At 43.0% G+C, this 14,126-nt stretch overlaps 2 protein-coding genes across 2 annotated transcripts in view; one reads left to right on the top strand and one right to left on the bottom strand.

The window, feature by feature from the left end:
- Nucleotides 1-269: 269 nt before the first annotated feature.
- Nucleotides 270-1,848, bottom strand: LOC106820746 (metabotropic glutamate receptor 2-like; the record flags this gene model as incomplete). Its single annotated transcript, XM_014825289.1, has 1 exon — nucleotides 270-1,848. A coding segment is annotated over exon 1 (874 nt), but the record flags the coding sequence as incomplete, so codon positions are not given.
- An 8,612-nt stretch (nucleotides 1,849-10,460) lies between these two features.
- Nucleotides 10,461-14,126, top strand: part of LOC106820752 (la-related protein 1B-like) — a 47,019-nt gene continuing 43,353 nt past the window's right edge. The window contains exon 1 of the mRNA XM_014825301.1: nucleotides 10,461-10,671. The gene's annotated coding sequence lies outside the window, so the exon portion shown is untranslated. The remainder of the gene's footprint in view (nucleotides 10,672-14,126) is intronic.

Below are 14,126 nucleotides of genomic sequence, written 5' to 3'. Positions count from 1 at the left end.
CGCACCGACAGCATCAGTCACCAGCGAGGTTCTATCGACGGGCGCGACGTCGTCCATGGTCGCGTTGTCGGGCGGGCACAGCTTCCGGTTTGTCACCTTGCTCAGACTGCAGTCGAAGTGCATCTGCCAGTACTCGCGGAACCAGTTGTTGTCGGCGTTGTTGGCGAGCGTCTGCGTGCGCAGTCGTTGAAGCTGGCGACGGACGTCTTGCGAGGCTTAATGCTGAACATGCCGTGAGCAACGTCGTAGACGTCGGCAAGCTCCCCTACCGACTCGGCCCAGCGTCGGCGCGACGAAAATGAAGTCGTGTATCGCGTTGCGTCGCCGCAGCGCCTCCATCAGATCCGGTCCGTTCCTCGAGCTTCGGTAGCTGAGGACGATGACAACCTTCGCCTGTGGTCGCTGGAGCAACATGCCGGCCATGCGGTCGAAATGCGAGGCCGTCATCGAGTAATTGACTCGCTCTTTGACGGCGAAACAGACGCCAAGCCGGTCGGCCTGTTTGCTGATGTAGCGCTGTCCGTCGGTGCCATACTCGTCGTCGATGTAGAGCAGAGAGACGTAGCTCCATCTGAAGTAAGCGATCACGTCCATGATTGCCTGCAAGAAGACCCGGTTGGGCACGATTGTGCGCAGCTGGTACGTGTACACCGACTTGTCGCTCAGCGCGTCGCTCGTCGCCGTGTAGCTGATCTGCGGCACGTGAAACATCGTCATCAGGTATCCCGACAGCTTCGTGACGGAGGAGTAGCTGCCACCGACGACGCCGACGACGGGAGGTGGCGGCGCCGAATCGTCGCCAGTCGGACTCAGCCGAACGAAGTCGAGTGCGTGCGCCAGCGCGGCGGTGTCCTTACCGCAGGAGTCGGCGATTCTGTAACCGAGCGTGATGTTGGGCAGGATGGCGGGGTCATCGTTGACGCGGTGGATGGCGTGCATCATGCTGTAAGCGTACGGTACGTAAAAGCCGCCGCTTCTCAGCACGGGTCGGCAGTAGCCCGGCGAGGCGCTCTTGTGGATCGGGAATAAGCCGGCTAGCACAAGATCTCCCGGTGACTCGGCGACGTACTGCGGTCGGCCTGGCACGTAGACACCGCCGACCGACGACAAGAGACACGCCAGAATCATCCTGTCTAGCGGCATGACGACGGAGACGCGGACGGTGACGCTGGCGTGGACGCTGGTTATTGTCGCCAATATCGGTGCGCGACCGTGAATTCTGTCGCCCCCGAAGTCACAGTCAGACGAGATCGGTACGTGGGGTTGGCGCGTGGTGCTCGCTCGGCCCTATAGCTCGATTGCTTTCCGTGGAATTTTCGCCAAAGCTGTGCGCCAACTAGCTGTGCGACAACGCGTCGAATCGTGCCGACGATATAAAGCTGAAGAAGTTCGTAGTTGGCTGGCTCGGTGCACGCGGAGTGTTCGATAAAAGTGATTGATTTTCAATATATACGCGTGCGTAAATGACCGGGCACGTACGGAGCAAATCGCGCGCGTTGCGGCTTCGCGCATGTGTACACTTCCCACGCGTGCGCATTAATTTTATCCAGTCAACGTCTTTGCCGCAGCGTTGGCGCATGCGCGGTCTGTCAAACAAGGTACGAACACTTGCGCGATGCCGCCCGTGCTGCGAGTGAACGTATATTTGCTACGTGAATCGATAGAGCGCACGTAAACTTGTGGGACGGGATTGCCACATAGACCTGCCGCGCATGTGGTTGCTACGTGATATCCGTCCGGCATGGACGAGGGTGTGAAGACCTACCTTTACACACGCTGCTGTATATTGTCCGGCATAGACGAGGGTGTGAAGACCTTCACACACGCTGCTGTATATTGTCCGGCATGGACGAGTATGGCAGGCGAGGTGGGACACAAAATAATGGTATTTAGTGACTGTCACTAAATCATTAAATCATTTAGTGTTTGTCAATAATTCCATGCCTATGATTGGCTGAGAAAAAAACTAGTTGTATCTGATTGGTTAATTTAATGACTGTTACTAAATGGAATATATGATAGTCACTAAATACCATTTGTGTCCCACCTCGCCTGCCATAGACGAGCTTGTGAAGACCTACACACACGCTGGTGTATATTGTCCGGCATGGACGAGGGTGTGAAGACCTTCACACACGCTGCTGTATATTGTCCGGCATAGACGAGGGTGTGAAGACCTTCACACACGCTGCTGTATATTGTTCGGCATGGACGAGGGTGTAAAGACCTTCACACATGCTGGTGTATATTGTCCGGCATGGACGAGGGTGTGAAGACCTTCGAATACGCTGCTGTATAGACGGGCAATAAACGCGATTTCTTGGAGTAATCCTCTTACAACACCATGCCCTACTATGATTTTGGCTGGAGAGCAAAACCGCTAAAGTGCTTATCGAAACCTTCGCAATAAATTAGGAGTTTTTATGCGCACGGTAATGTGTACTAATTGAAAGATGCTTGCAGCAGTCATGCGAAATGCGTCCAAATGATGTCGTATCTTGTAATAATTATTAATTCCTTAGCCGCAAGGAAAATGTTTCAAGAAAGTCAGCCGCGGGAAAAGTTCGCGACAAAAAAATACGTGCCATGGTATACAGATCTGCACACGCTCTATAGCGGCATAATTAGATCAATTGGGAGTCCATGTAACAAATATGGCGCATGATTAACGCAGACGGCACGTCCCGTGTGATGAAGCCAATTACCGCCTTCTGGCTAAAACATAAACGCGAATACTAAATACATAAATATGGAAATAGATCTCACGAACTGGCTACACAGATCCTGTTGACAAGTGCTTATATCTGTCTCTATCTATATAAATAGGTAAGGTAAAGCCCCTGTATTTGTACGCCTTATTCTCGACCCCCAACTTCTATAACGTGATACTTTCACCTGTGTGTTAGGATTCGGGAAACGTAAGGCGTATTACCAGGCAAGCACCGAAGCAAGGTAATCGCGTGGGTTCAGTACTGTCGAGTCTACTGGGCGAGAGAAGCAAGAGGAGGGGTAAGATGAAGAAGAAAGGAGGTAATGGGAGGAGGGGGAGAAGGTGGAGATAAATTAGATATAGAAGGAGAAGGGATGATGTAGCTCAGGAAACGAGACGGGAAAGGCGGTAAAGGACGACAGGAAAAGAGAAGAACAGATGAGGGAAGTGGAAAATAGGAAGATGAGCGAGGGGTGGAGGAGTGGCAGTAGGTGGAGGAGATGGTGGAGATGAAGAAAAGAGAGACGTGATGAGGAGTAAGTGGAAGGGAAGCAGTCGAAGAAAAGGGTTAAGGTAAGAGGGAGCAGTAGTATACCGACGTTTGCTATATGTGATCAATTTCCCGTGATCAATTTTCCGTGTAACAAATTATTATGTAACCAATTTTTCTGCGACCAATTAATCTTTCTAATATGCGCTTTTTCCTACACCCCCTAGGTAGTGCTAATCGAAATATTTCTAAACGAAGCAATTAGATCTAATTCACTTCTTAGCATGAAACAGAGTGCATCGTCGACGCTCAACGTTCGTTACGCTCTAGTCGCGGTACGATCAAGATCGAAGACACGCCCCTCAGAAATCACTGTCGCTATCGTGCCGCAGCTGGGATTCTTATGGTACCGGACCGTGTTAAATATCTTAATTTATTTCTACTTATTATCAAACCTATAGTTCTTTTAATTGTACAAGCGAAGGTAGCTTGGAGATGACAGATATGATCCATATACGTTATAAGGCACAGTTAAATAAATTCAGCAGTGGCAATCAAATGAATCAAAGTAAATCAAAGCGATAATAAGCTCCCCACCAACTTTCATCTATTAGCTGCTGTTTTGTGGTGGATGGTTTGTTATAATAGTTAATATAACGGATCACAAATAATAATAGAAGGTAGAGCTAAATAGAGACTGTAGCGTAGTGCGTGACGCTACACAAGTGTGGAAGGGACAAGGTAGGAGAGTAGACGAGGAGACGAGTAACGAAAGGCGAAGACCAGAATTAAAGGGGAAAAAACGTATCTTTATTCCAACTGAAGCCGGTGACAGGTAAAACCAGATCACACCAAGCCCTGGTGTGCACAGGTAAAATAGTGTTTTACGATACGCGCCAACGCCTTATTTCTATTCCCCTTTTCCCGCTCTTATGTCGCGCGCATGCGTGTCCGTCTTCCCCTTGTCCTTGTAGCAGAATATCTCCGCAGGTGTGTATCACCCTCGTCCGCATAGATGACAACATCTAACTGCGTTAATTAAATGCGAGTTCTCTCTTATGCGACGACAGGTGATTTCGGCCCGTCATGAAGTATCCACTAACGTGGCTAATGGATGACTAATGAACGTAGTAATTGTTCCTCATGCCGTCATCAGGTATCCACGACGTAATGAATGGAGTTAATAATAGTTCCGTCGTAGATACCTGCGTGCGTCGTCATTGGCATAGTGACATATTGTTAACGACATAAATATGTTTCATTAATATAAAATTTAAGTGTAATATTGGTCGCTACAAGACATAATGCTACATAGAGTCGATTTTTTTCCTCAACGACGGGGCCATGAGTTCACAGGTATATATATAATCAAGTCTGAAGGTATTACGCGCGCAAATCTGCCAATGAGCGCTGGACATTTAAAAAATGAGATCGTTTTGCTGCATATATGTGCGGGTTATTTTTCTATTTGTCGATGCAAAGGGTTAACTCTTTGCAATTGTTAATTTTAGAAACTAGAATGCTATGCTTGCTGCACCTGACACTGTGGGTGCTTGTTTGGTGTGCACTCTTGTGGCGGCTGGAGAATTTTTAAAGGAAGCCTACGTTTCCCGTAAAATCTCGTTGCGAAGTGGCCATTTCACACGTGGCACGGGATAAGTTTGTTTACACAAAAAATTATCGAAGAATTTTTGAGTTAACAACATATATTGTGACACTTGGAACGTCAATTCAGAGGGTGGTATTGTGATCTCTAGAAAAGACTTCTGCTGCTGATTTATGGGAATTTTTTCGTATGCATTACCGCCAATAGAAAATGATTTCCCAGCGTAATATCTGAAAACCATGCAAAAAGCAGCAACTGTGCACGAGTTTTTGCTTGGAGTCAACACGCGGCTGGTGAAAACCACGAATGCTCTGAGTAGCTCCTCTCTATAGTGCTATACGTACAAAAACCTGCTCACGACTAAACTGCCGAGTTTTTATGCATGCAAAATTGTATGCATTCGTGTGTGTATTTCAGCATGAGCGTGTAAAGGCACCCCACTACCCGTCCCCGTTCCTGTCCTCTCTTCCTTGCTCACCTCTCTCTCGATATCCCACGCGCTTGCTCTCTTCCTTGCTTTTTATCCCTCTCTGTGTTTTTCCTTCTCTCTCACAGTCCCCTCTTATTTTTTCTCTTTGTTTCTGTCTCTCTCTCTCTCTTTCTCTCTTTCTCATTCTTTCTCTCCCCTCTCTCACTCTCGCTTTTGCTGTCTTTTTCTCCCCGCCCTCTCCCCTCTGTTTGCTCTCTTGCTCTCTCTTTCTCTCTTTCGGTCTTATCTTATCTTTTCTTTCTTTATCTCGTTGTCGTGCCGCGATGAAGCCGCGGGGCTCTCCACATCATCTCGGTGCATGACGGATATTTCCGAATATTTTATACTCGTATATAGATACAAACCATTCATCACTTGCTATAAGCTCTTTATCCTCTCTGCATGCCCTTCCGGTCGTGGCTGAAAAGAAACAGCTAGTAGAGCTCTGCTCATCCACCGTGAGTGTTCCGATAGTGGATCGCCGTTAATAACTTCATGCTATATCTTTCCTGGTTAATTGCTCAGTTTTCGCCATCCTAAATCGGGTGTCTAGAAAACGAAGACCTAAGACCTAAAGGGGGGCTTATGTCGGGCTTGCGAGCCGACTCGACTCGAAGCAACTGGATTTCGAGCAACTGGAAGCGATCGGCAGCGACTAGTTGCGTCCAGTTGCCCACTGTTCTATTCCGAGCAACTAGTGGCGGCCAGTCGCAAGCAGTCGCGTCGCAGTCGACCGACCTAAGCACTGCAGTCGCAGTGAATTGCAGCCAGTTGCTTCCAGTCGAGTCGGCTCGCAAGCCCGACATAAGCCCCCCTTAAAATCTAAGACCTAAGACCTAATACCTAGAAAATGAAGACCTATAAGACGTAAGACCTAAGACCTGGAAAACGAAGACCGAAGACCTAAGAAGTAAGACCTGGAAAACGAAGACCTAAGACCTAAGACATAAGACCTGGAAAACGAAGACCTAAGACCTAAGACCTAAGAGCTAAGACCTGGGAAAAGAAGACCTAAGACCTAAGACCTAAAACCTAAGACCTAACACCTAACACCTAAGACCTAAGACCTGGAAAACGAAGACATAAAACCTAAGACCTAAGACCTGGAAAACGAAGACCTAAGACCTAATACCTAAGACCTAAGACCTAAGACCTTATTTGCTATCGTATTGCTGTAAATTGTAATCTTGCACGAGCTGCTCTGGTTGTATCAACCATTGAGCTATTTTGTAACGAGCCAGATGTGCCTCGCAAGGGGTTTAATGTACCTTATTACCTGACACCATAGAACGCACGTTATCTATAGTAATAATATGGTAATTATTCGCTCTTGCTTTTTGCAATCTGAGTGTGACAGCTGCCATGCTTTGGCTGACCGATGCAACGATGCCTTTGATAGCGGCCCGCCATCTATCGGAATTTTATTACACTAGTTTGAAGTGTTGTTTTTTGGGGTTAGAAATGAACGTATGTATAGGACGTCTTGCTATATGCACAAATGAATTTATCAGCAGAACACCAGACGCCAGATGAGCCCTGTCGCTCTGCGGCACTTGTTCGATAATTACAGTGTCATTTTCTGTAGCAGTGTTAAAGGCTATAGCCTATAGGCCTACTGTACCCATTTTTTTTCTAACGTTTAGGATTATTACTTAGTAAACTAAACATCTCTTTAGTATGATGGTATGATTGCATTTCGAAACAATAATAAGCTGCCTAGACCTAAGGACGAAAACCTTTTGGTTATTTGCCCATAGAAACAATTCTTATTATTGCAAAACGTCTGATGTCTGGTATTAATTCTCTATGCTCACTAGTACTGTTCATTGTAAAGTTACTATTTCCATTTGTGTACTGACATGTGAATGGAATTTTTTTGAAAGAATATAACCAAGAACAGTGCCCTGGTAGCCCTTTGCATTAAGTTTAGGTTGTATCCAGAGTCACAACCTGCACAGTATGTAATATGCTTGTATATATGAATCATACTTGCATTGTAGTTGTACATGCATCTGTATTATCACATGAATGTACATGCATGTGATAATTTGGTGATACTAGTGGGAGTTACGCTATTCAAGTGGGGTGGGACTATTCAAGAAGCATCATGACCGTGGCATAAAATTGTATATATCTATATAATAATTTGAGTAGTGTCATTCTGTTTGTTCCTGCATAACTTCTAGGCGCGTGCACGAATCCGGCTGAAAATTTTCGTGCTTCATTCCTACGCATCAGGTTCGATTCTAACACTTTGCTTTTGTTATTTATTGGGTTATATGTTAAAAAAAAACATATTTAGAAAATCTAATGGAAAATCTTCCTGGAAAACATGCATGACTCAGTTCACTTGCGCTAGGTGCGCTGGCTGTAGACTTACAAACACGCAACCACAGGCTAAGGGATACAGTAGTCTGTCACGTAACCTTGCAGTGGATTCGCCAGGGTAGACCTAAGACCTAAGACCTAAGACCTAAGACCTGGACAACGAAGACCTGGAAAACGAAGACCTAAGACCTAAGACCTAAGACCTGGAAAACGAAGACATGAGATCTAAGACCTAAGACCTAAGACCTGGAAAACGAAGACCTAACACCTAAGACCTACGACCTGGAAAACAAAGAACTAAGACCTAAGTCCCCTGGAAAACGAAGACCTAAGACCTAAGACCCCTGGAAAACTAGAACCGCGCAGCACTTTGGTGAAATAAATGGCACTGATCGAGTGTGCAGAAATATATTAAGTATTATATCTTAACCCGGTGCCGATAACAGGGTAAATTTAGACTGGGGTAATCTCAGACCGGGCTGGAATTGTTCGCGCAAATTATATCGTAACCTGTGTGCCCATAGGAGGGTAAATTTAGACTGGGGTAATCTCAGACCGGGCTGGAATTGTTCGCGCAAATTATATCTTAACCCGGGTGCCCATAGGAGGGTAAATTCAGACTGGGGTAATCTCAGACCGGTCTCTCTCTCTCTCTCTCTCTCTCTCTCTCTCTCTCTCTCTCTCTCTCTCTCTGTACAGCTCACATGTCCTTCGAGCTCCGACTCAAACTGCCTCACAACTCCCGCATGTCCCGATTACATAGCTGCATAGTGAATTTGGGATACGCACCAAATAATGTAACATCTGGCTTAATTGACGTGATGCGGCCATGATGCCGATCGAGGCGCGCCGAGGATTGACACTTTGTGTCTTCCAATCACAGTCTACGCCGCACCTCTCTATTATAACTTCTAGGCACCATTCCCGGCACCATTAGAGCACGGAATCGCCGATCTCGATCAGGAACTAGGGCATTCTCAGATTCTGCTAGGCTAGAACAGTTTCCTACGATAGAGTTTGGCATAAATACGAAAATAACACGCTGTTTAGCCCACTGCGCTAGGTTCTTCCGTTGCATTTTCGCATCTCCGTAATCGGAATAAGCCCCGCCTTCTTCGTTGATGGGCATGAATGGGGCGTCACCGACGTGACCAGTTCCTGGTCTACTGTACGTGTTTATTTTTCGTAAATAATGAAATGCCCGGCCGATGCTAGACTGGTACCCGTTCGCCACCTTCACTCCGGCAAGTATATACTTCGATACACTGACGCTGCTAGTGTAGCGTGTGGAACTGTCGACCGGGTACAAGTCTAAGCCGATGCATTTCGCAATGTTTACATGACACAGCGCCATCTCTTGGATGTTTTATAAGTAAATATGGGGATTTTTCAATAAAATAATGTGTTTTTAATGTATTTACCACGATTTACGTATAGAAACTATATATGTTATTTTTACTGATTTTTCCGTATCTTTCCTTGGAGTTTTCATCGTCTTTCAATGTTTTTCGGTAGATTTTTCTGCATTTTCTGTGTGATTATTATTTTGCGCGGGCACTCATTTTGGAAATCCTCCAACAATTTTACTTCTTCTTTAATATAAGTCCATGTTTCACTGTTATTTAGGAAGGAAGGTAAAACTGTGCATTCGTATAATTTCACTCTTGCTTCTATAGTATGATTTCCATAATTTTGCTCTTCTGCCCATGATAATATTTTGCTCATCATGAACCTACATTTTTCAGTTCGGACTCTTGTCATATCGTTATAACCTCATATACCATTAATTAAATCCCCTAGGTATGAATATTTGGTGCATTTTTTTATTACTTGGTTGCCTATTAATATTTCCTTCTCTATCCTTTCTTTGTTTGTGAATTTTATAACCATTTGTTTTGTTCATATTAAATTTTAATCTTTTTGATTCAGCTAATCTGGAGCATGACTGAGCGATTTTTGTTATTGTTTTATAATCTCCAATTCCTAGAATATCGTTCATATATAATCATTGTCATCTTATAAAACTACAGACCATCCGCTGACCGCTGTGGGGACTTGTGCCGGCCCTCGAATTTAGCGCACGTCTCCACTGCGGACAGCGCTTCATACTTGAACATCCCTGCGGTCGCGTGCGCATATCCCGCGGAACTGCGCGTCTCATCCGCGTGCAGTGCTTAGGATCAACAGCAAAGCTGTGCCACGCAATCTTGTATCATGTCTCTCTGGTTTGTTGCTGTGAAGTTCTCGATGGGAAGGTCAACGTCTCCATAGATATCATATATAGAGGTTGCGTTGTGATGGGAGGATGCACTGGAGTTTGTCTGGCTCGGCTTGCATATCATTCTTCTCATAAACACTTCTTTAGCGTGGCCGAGCCATATGTAAGATATTTCTGCGCGGTTATTTTCAGGAAGCAGGATTAATTGTACCGTTAAAATGAATTTAATTAATTAATTTGACCATATATATATATAGTTATACACAATTGGTGTCAATGGTGAAAATATCGGAGATTGAGGGGGTCCGAAGTCTGATATTGATGGTATATCCCTTTTGTAAACATTTGCCAGATGCTGCAGCAAGTTCCAACATTCACACAATAGGCATAGGTTCACACACTGCCACTGGTGCATGACAGGTTACAAGATAACCAACCACACATGCATGCATGCATGCGTATTGTTATTGTTCCAGGAGTAGGGCTTGTCGCATCCTCTGTGCATTTGTTCTTGCTAATTATCAAGCTACAAATTTCATCTATTTAATTATTTTGTAATAATCCCAAATGATGTAAAAATTATTATATATATATTATTCCAATCACGACGTCAGCCATAACGAAACATTGGTGCTGTAACGTACACTGCTCCTAGCCCGAACAACCCCGAATGTGCCCGAACATCAATATCGGGCACATGCGACCTTTTACAGTGTGCCGTGTGGTAATGGCGACGTGCGTGTTTCCCGAAATTGTGTATGTTTGAAAACAGTATGCAATGTTCGGCAATAGCGTTGCTTTAACATAGCCTCGATATCTGCATTATATAGGTTGCATTATACATTACCAGGTAAGTAAGCTATTTCTTCTTAAAACTATTTCTATAATGCGTACATGTTAGCCATCAATGTGTGCAACGCTACACAGGTTTGCATAAAGATGACACCACGTCATCCCGTGGAACAGCAAGCGGTTATCAATAAGTATTCCTCAAAATCTAAAGGTTATACGGTGAGCTATGGTCTTATTTACATTCGCGAAGAGTGATACATATACGCTCGAAGTGAAACATAGTATGTTGAGAGTTGGATACAATTATCTTTAACCATTGGTAAATTTATGCATGCCATATGGATAGTAAGGCTGAAGGGGTCGTTGTCGTATCAGATACTACATTATATTTATACATATTATGTACCCGAGGTGCATATATGCATACACAAAGTGTACCAGACTTGTACTACAGAAGTGTACCCTAACCCTAACCTTAACCTTAAACATACCTCATATAAAAATATAAACAATACTAATAGTTAATACTAAACAACCTAAAACTACCTCGGGTACATATATGATATATACATGTAGTACCTGATACGACAACCACCCTTCGTGCGATAGTAAGTGATAGGCATTAATAAAGCCATGATTAATATTACTAGCACCAGTAATTTAGTACATTAATTTATTTTGGGGAATTATTGGGCATGATATAATTTGGGATATTGTATTATATCTTACGGTATGCTAGACCGAATAATTCTGTCCCATATAACCTTTTTTATATTTTGGTGAGGGTTATTGGGACAGAACGGGGTTCATTGAAATTTCGTGAGATCGCATGCAAAATGCATGCGATGCGAATGCGGCCCGTACGCCGCTATTGGCGTGAAAAAAACCCTACCGTTTCCTTCTACATGGCTTTACCTTGCTACTGATATGTGTATACATTCACTTCAATCGTTATTCACTTCTTAAAAGATTGTTTTTCAGAAACCCCGCTTCATTTCACTTTAGTAAATCACATTCGCCATTTTCAAACAATCAGACCAATCAGAGCGAGTTTTACAATAGCCTGGTTCTCGCTTGTATCTGTGGCGCTGCAAGAGGGCTGATAGACTCGCTCTGTTTGGTCTGATTGTTTGTAAATGGCTTTGTGATTTACAAAAGTGGAATGAAGCGGGTTTCTGAAAAACAATCTTTTAAGAAGTGAATAATGATTGAAGTGAATGTATACACATATCAGTAGCAAGGTAAAGCCATGTAGAAGGGAACGGTAGGTTTTTTTTCCGCATTAGCAGTGCATTCATTTTGCATGCGATCTCACGAAATTTCAATGAACCCCGTTCTGTCCCAATAAGCCTCGCCAAAATATAAAAAAGGTTATATGGGACAGAATTATTTGGTCTAACGGTATGCCATCTTCTAAGGATTCGTAGTTTAAGTATAGCTTCTTTGTTTCTGTCATTCCATATTGGAATTCTCTGCCTTCCTGTTTAGTAAATTGCGAATTTGAGGCTTTTGCTAAGTACTGCGATCCGCAGTGTTGATATGTTTAGTTGCTCAACTTTTCTCTTTCACTCTTTGATATACAGTCCCTTTGACTTTGAAAACTATTTTTTTGCGAGGTTACGAGTACGACTCCACCGCTACACTGAATCATTTTTACACTTAAGTTTTGGGATAGTCACTGTGGGTTAGAGTTGGGGGAAGGTTTCATTTTTAGCTCATCTGACATAGTCAGATGCAGCTTGTAGAATCACATGAGCGTGCGTCCGTCTGTGCGTCTGTCCGTCTGTGCGCGCGTCCGTCAACAGTTGGGCACAAATCTAAACTGCTCGACGTACGGTTAACGCGATCGTTGCGGTAAAATGTAATCGCGCATGTGTCGCGCTAAATCGGTGTTTAAGGATACTCTCCACCTTTTGCACGGGTATTGCTCTAATAAAGATTAAACGTTTATTGATGAATGAATCGAATCAATCACTTGTTTTATTTATAGAGGAAATATATTTCTATGCTCAAGCCAAAGAATTTCATAAAATTTCCTGCACCTAATTATATGTTACCACACAAATTTTGAATTTTTATGTAAAAATGCTATTTTGGATATTTCTCAATTACCAGAAAGAGTAAGGATACAAAATTTTCGCTACATGTTAAGTAAACACAATACATGTGTATATGTATATGTATATGTATATGTATGTATATGTATATGTATATGTATATGTATATGTATATGTATATGTATATGTATATGTATATGTATATGTATATGTATATGCATATATATATGTATATATGTATATGTATATGTATAGTTTACATGTATATGTAAAGCACAATATGTACCAAAAAAGGGTGTCAGGATTTTTCTTTAAGTTTTATATTTACCGAGAAAAATGAAAAAAACTGCCTAAAATTCAAGTCGCACGTTTGAATTTAAAATTTTAGCGAATGAACAGACATAACTTACGGCACTTAATAACAATCCCTGACAGTATTTTTTACAGCAATATGTTGCCATTAAAACGAGTGTAAAATTAAATTATTCCGAGTTGTAATCACAGAGAAATATCCATTTATACATCTATTACTATCGGCTACTATGTCAGAAATCGGACGGAGAAATCGGCGTTTTTCTATTTTTCACAATGATCGACCGCCTGTGTGAAAAATGAGTGAACGTAGGCCTATGTCTAATATCTATACTGTTAGTACTTACTGCGACATATCCATGACTAACTGCAACCACTAAATTGATTAAATCTTCTATGCACCTTGAGAAATTGTAAGAAATTACGAGGTTCCCACACACCATGATGCTTTTCATAATTGTGCAATATATCCTATATGTAATGTAACTTTATGATAAAAGTTTAACAGTTCTCTTATCTGCGGTACAATTTGTATATTTTCAGATTTTACGCATATTTAGAGGAATATTCGCATATTCGATAGAACATCCGCGTAATACGACTGCATATTCGTTCAGTTGATGCGAATAAATACCATGTTGTAAATCTCCGTTTCTGTCAAGTAATTTCGAGAGGTTGGCAGCCACAGAAGTATATTCCCCGTCCGCAGGGGTATGTTTGGATATCCGCAGAAATTCATTTGGGGGTGCGGACGGGCAACCCCAATAACGTTGCAGTTCAGCTTGTAAGCAGCTATCTTTTCAGGGATGAGAATAAGAAGAAGACAAAATGACAAAGCCCTGAAAACGATTTGCGATTTACATTTAAATATTTGTTCATTTGTTAGTTTAGTTTTACAAAAACCAAATGACAAACACAAGACTTTGGATTACATAGGTCAAGTTTTACCAATGTGTATTTTGATACATCAACAAGGCTATAGGGTGAATCTCATAATGAGCAAGTAAATATCTTTTTTGTATTAATTATATGCTTATTATTGTGCAATCTTTATGGATTAAATTGAAAGATGACAGGATGCGCGTGTGTGTGGTGTGTGTGTTTGTGTGTGTGTGTGTGTGTGTGTGTGTGTGTGTGTGTGTGT

Source organism: Priapulus caudatus, unplaced genomic scaffold (genome assembly GCF_000485595.1).
Source record: "Priapulus caudatus unplaced genomic scaffold, Priapulus_caudatus-5.0.1 Scaffold45, whole genome shotgun sequence".
Lineage (NCBI taxonomy): Eukaryota > Metazoa > Priapulida > Priapulimorpha > Priapulimorphida > Priapulidae > Priapulus > Priapulus caudatus.
The sequence above is the reverse complement of the archived record's forward strand: the minus strand, read 5'-3'. Positions and strand labels throughout refer to the sequence as shown.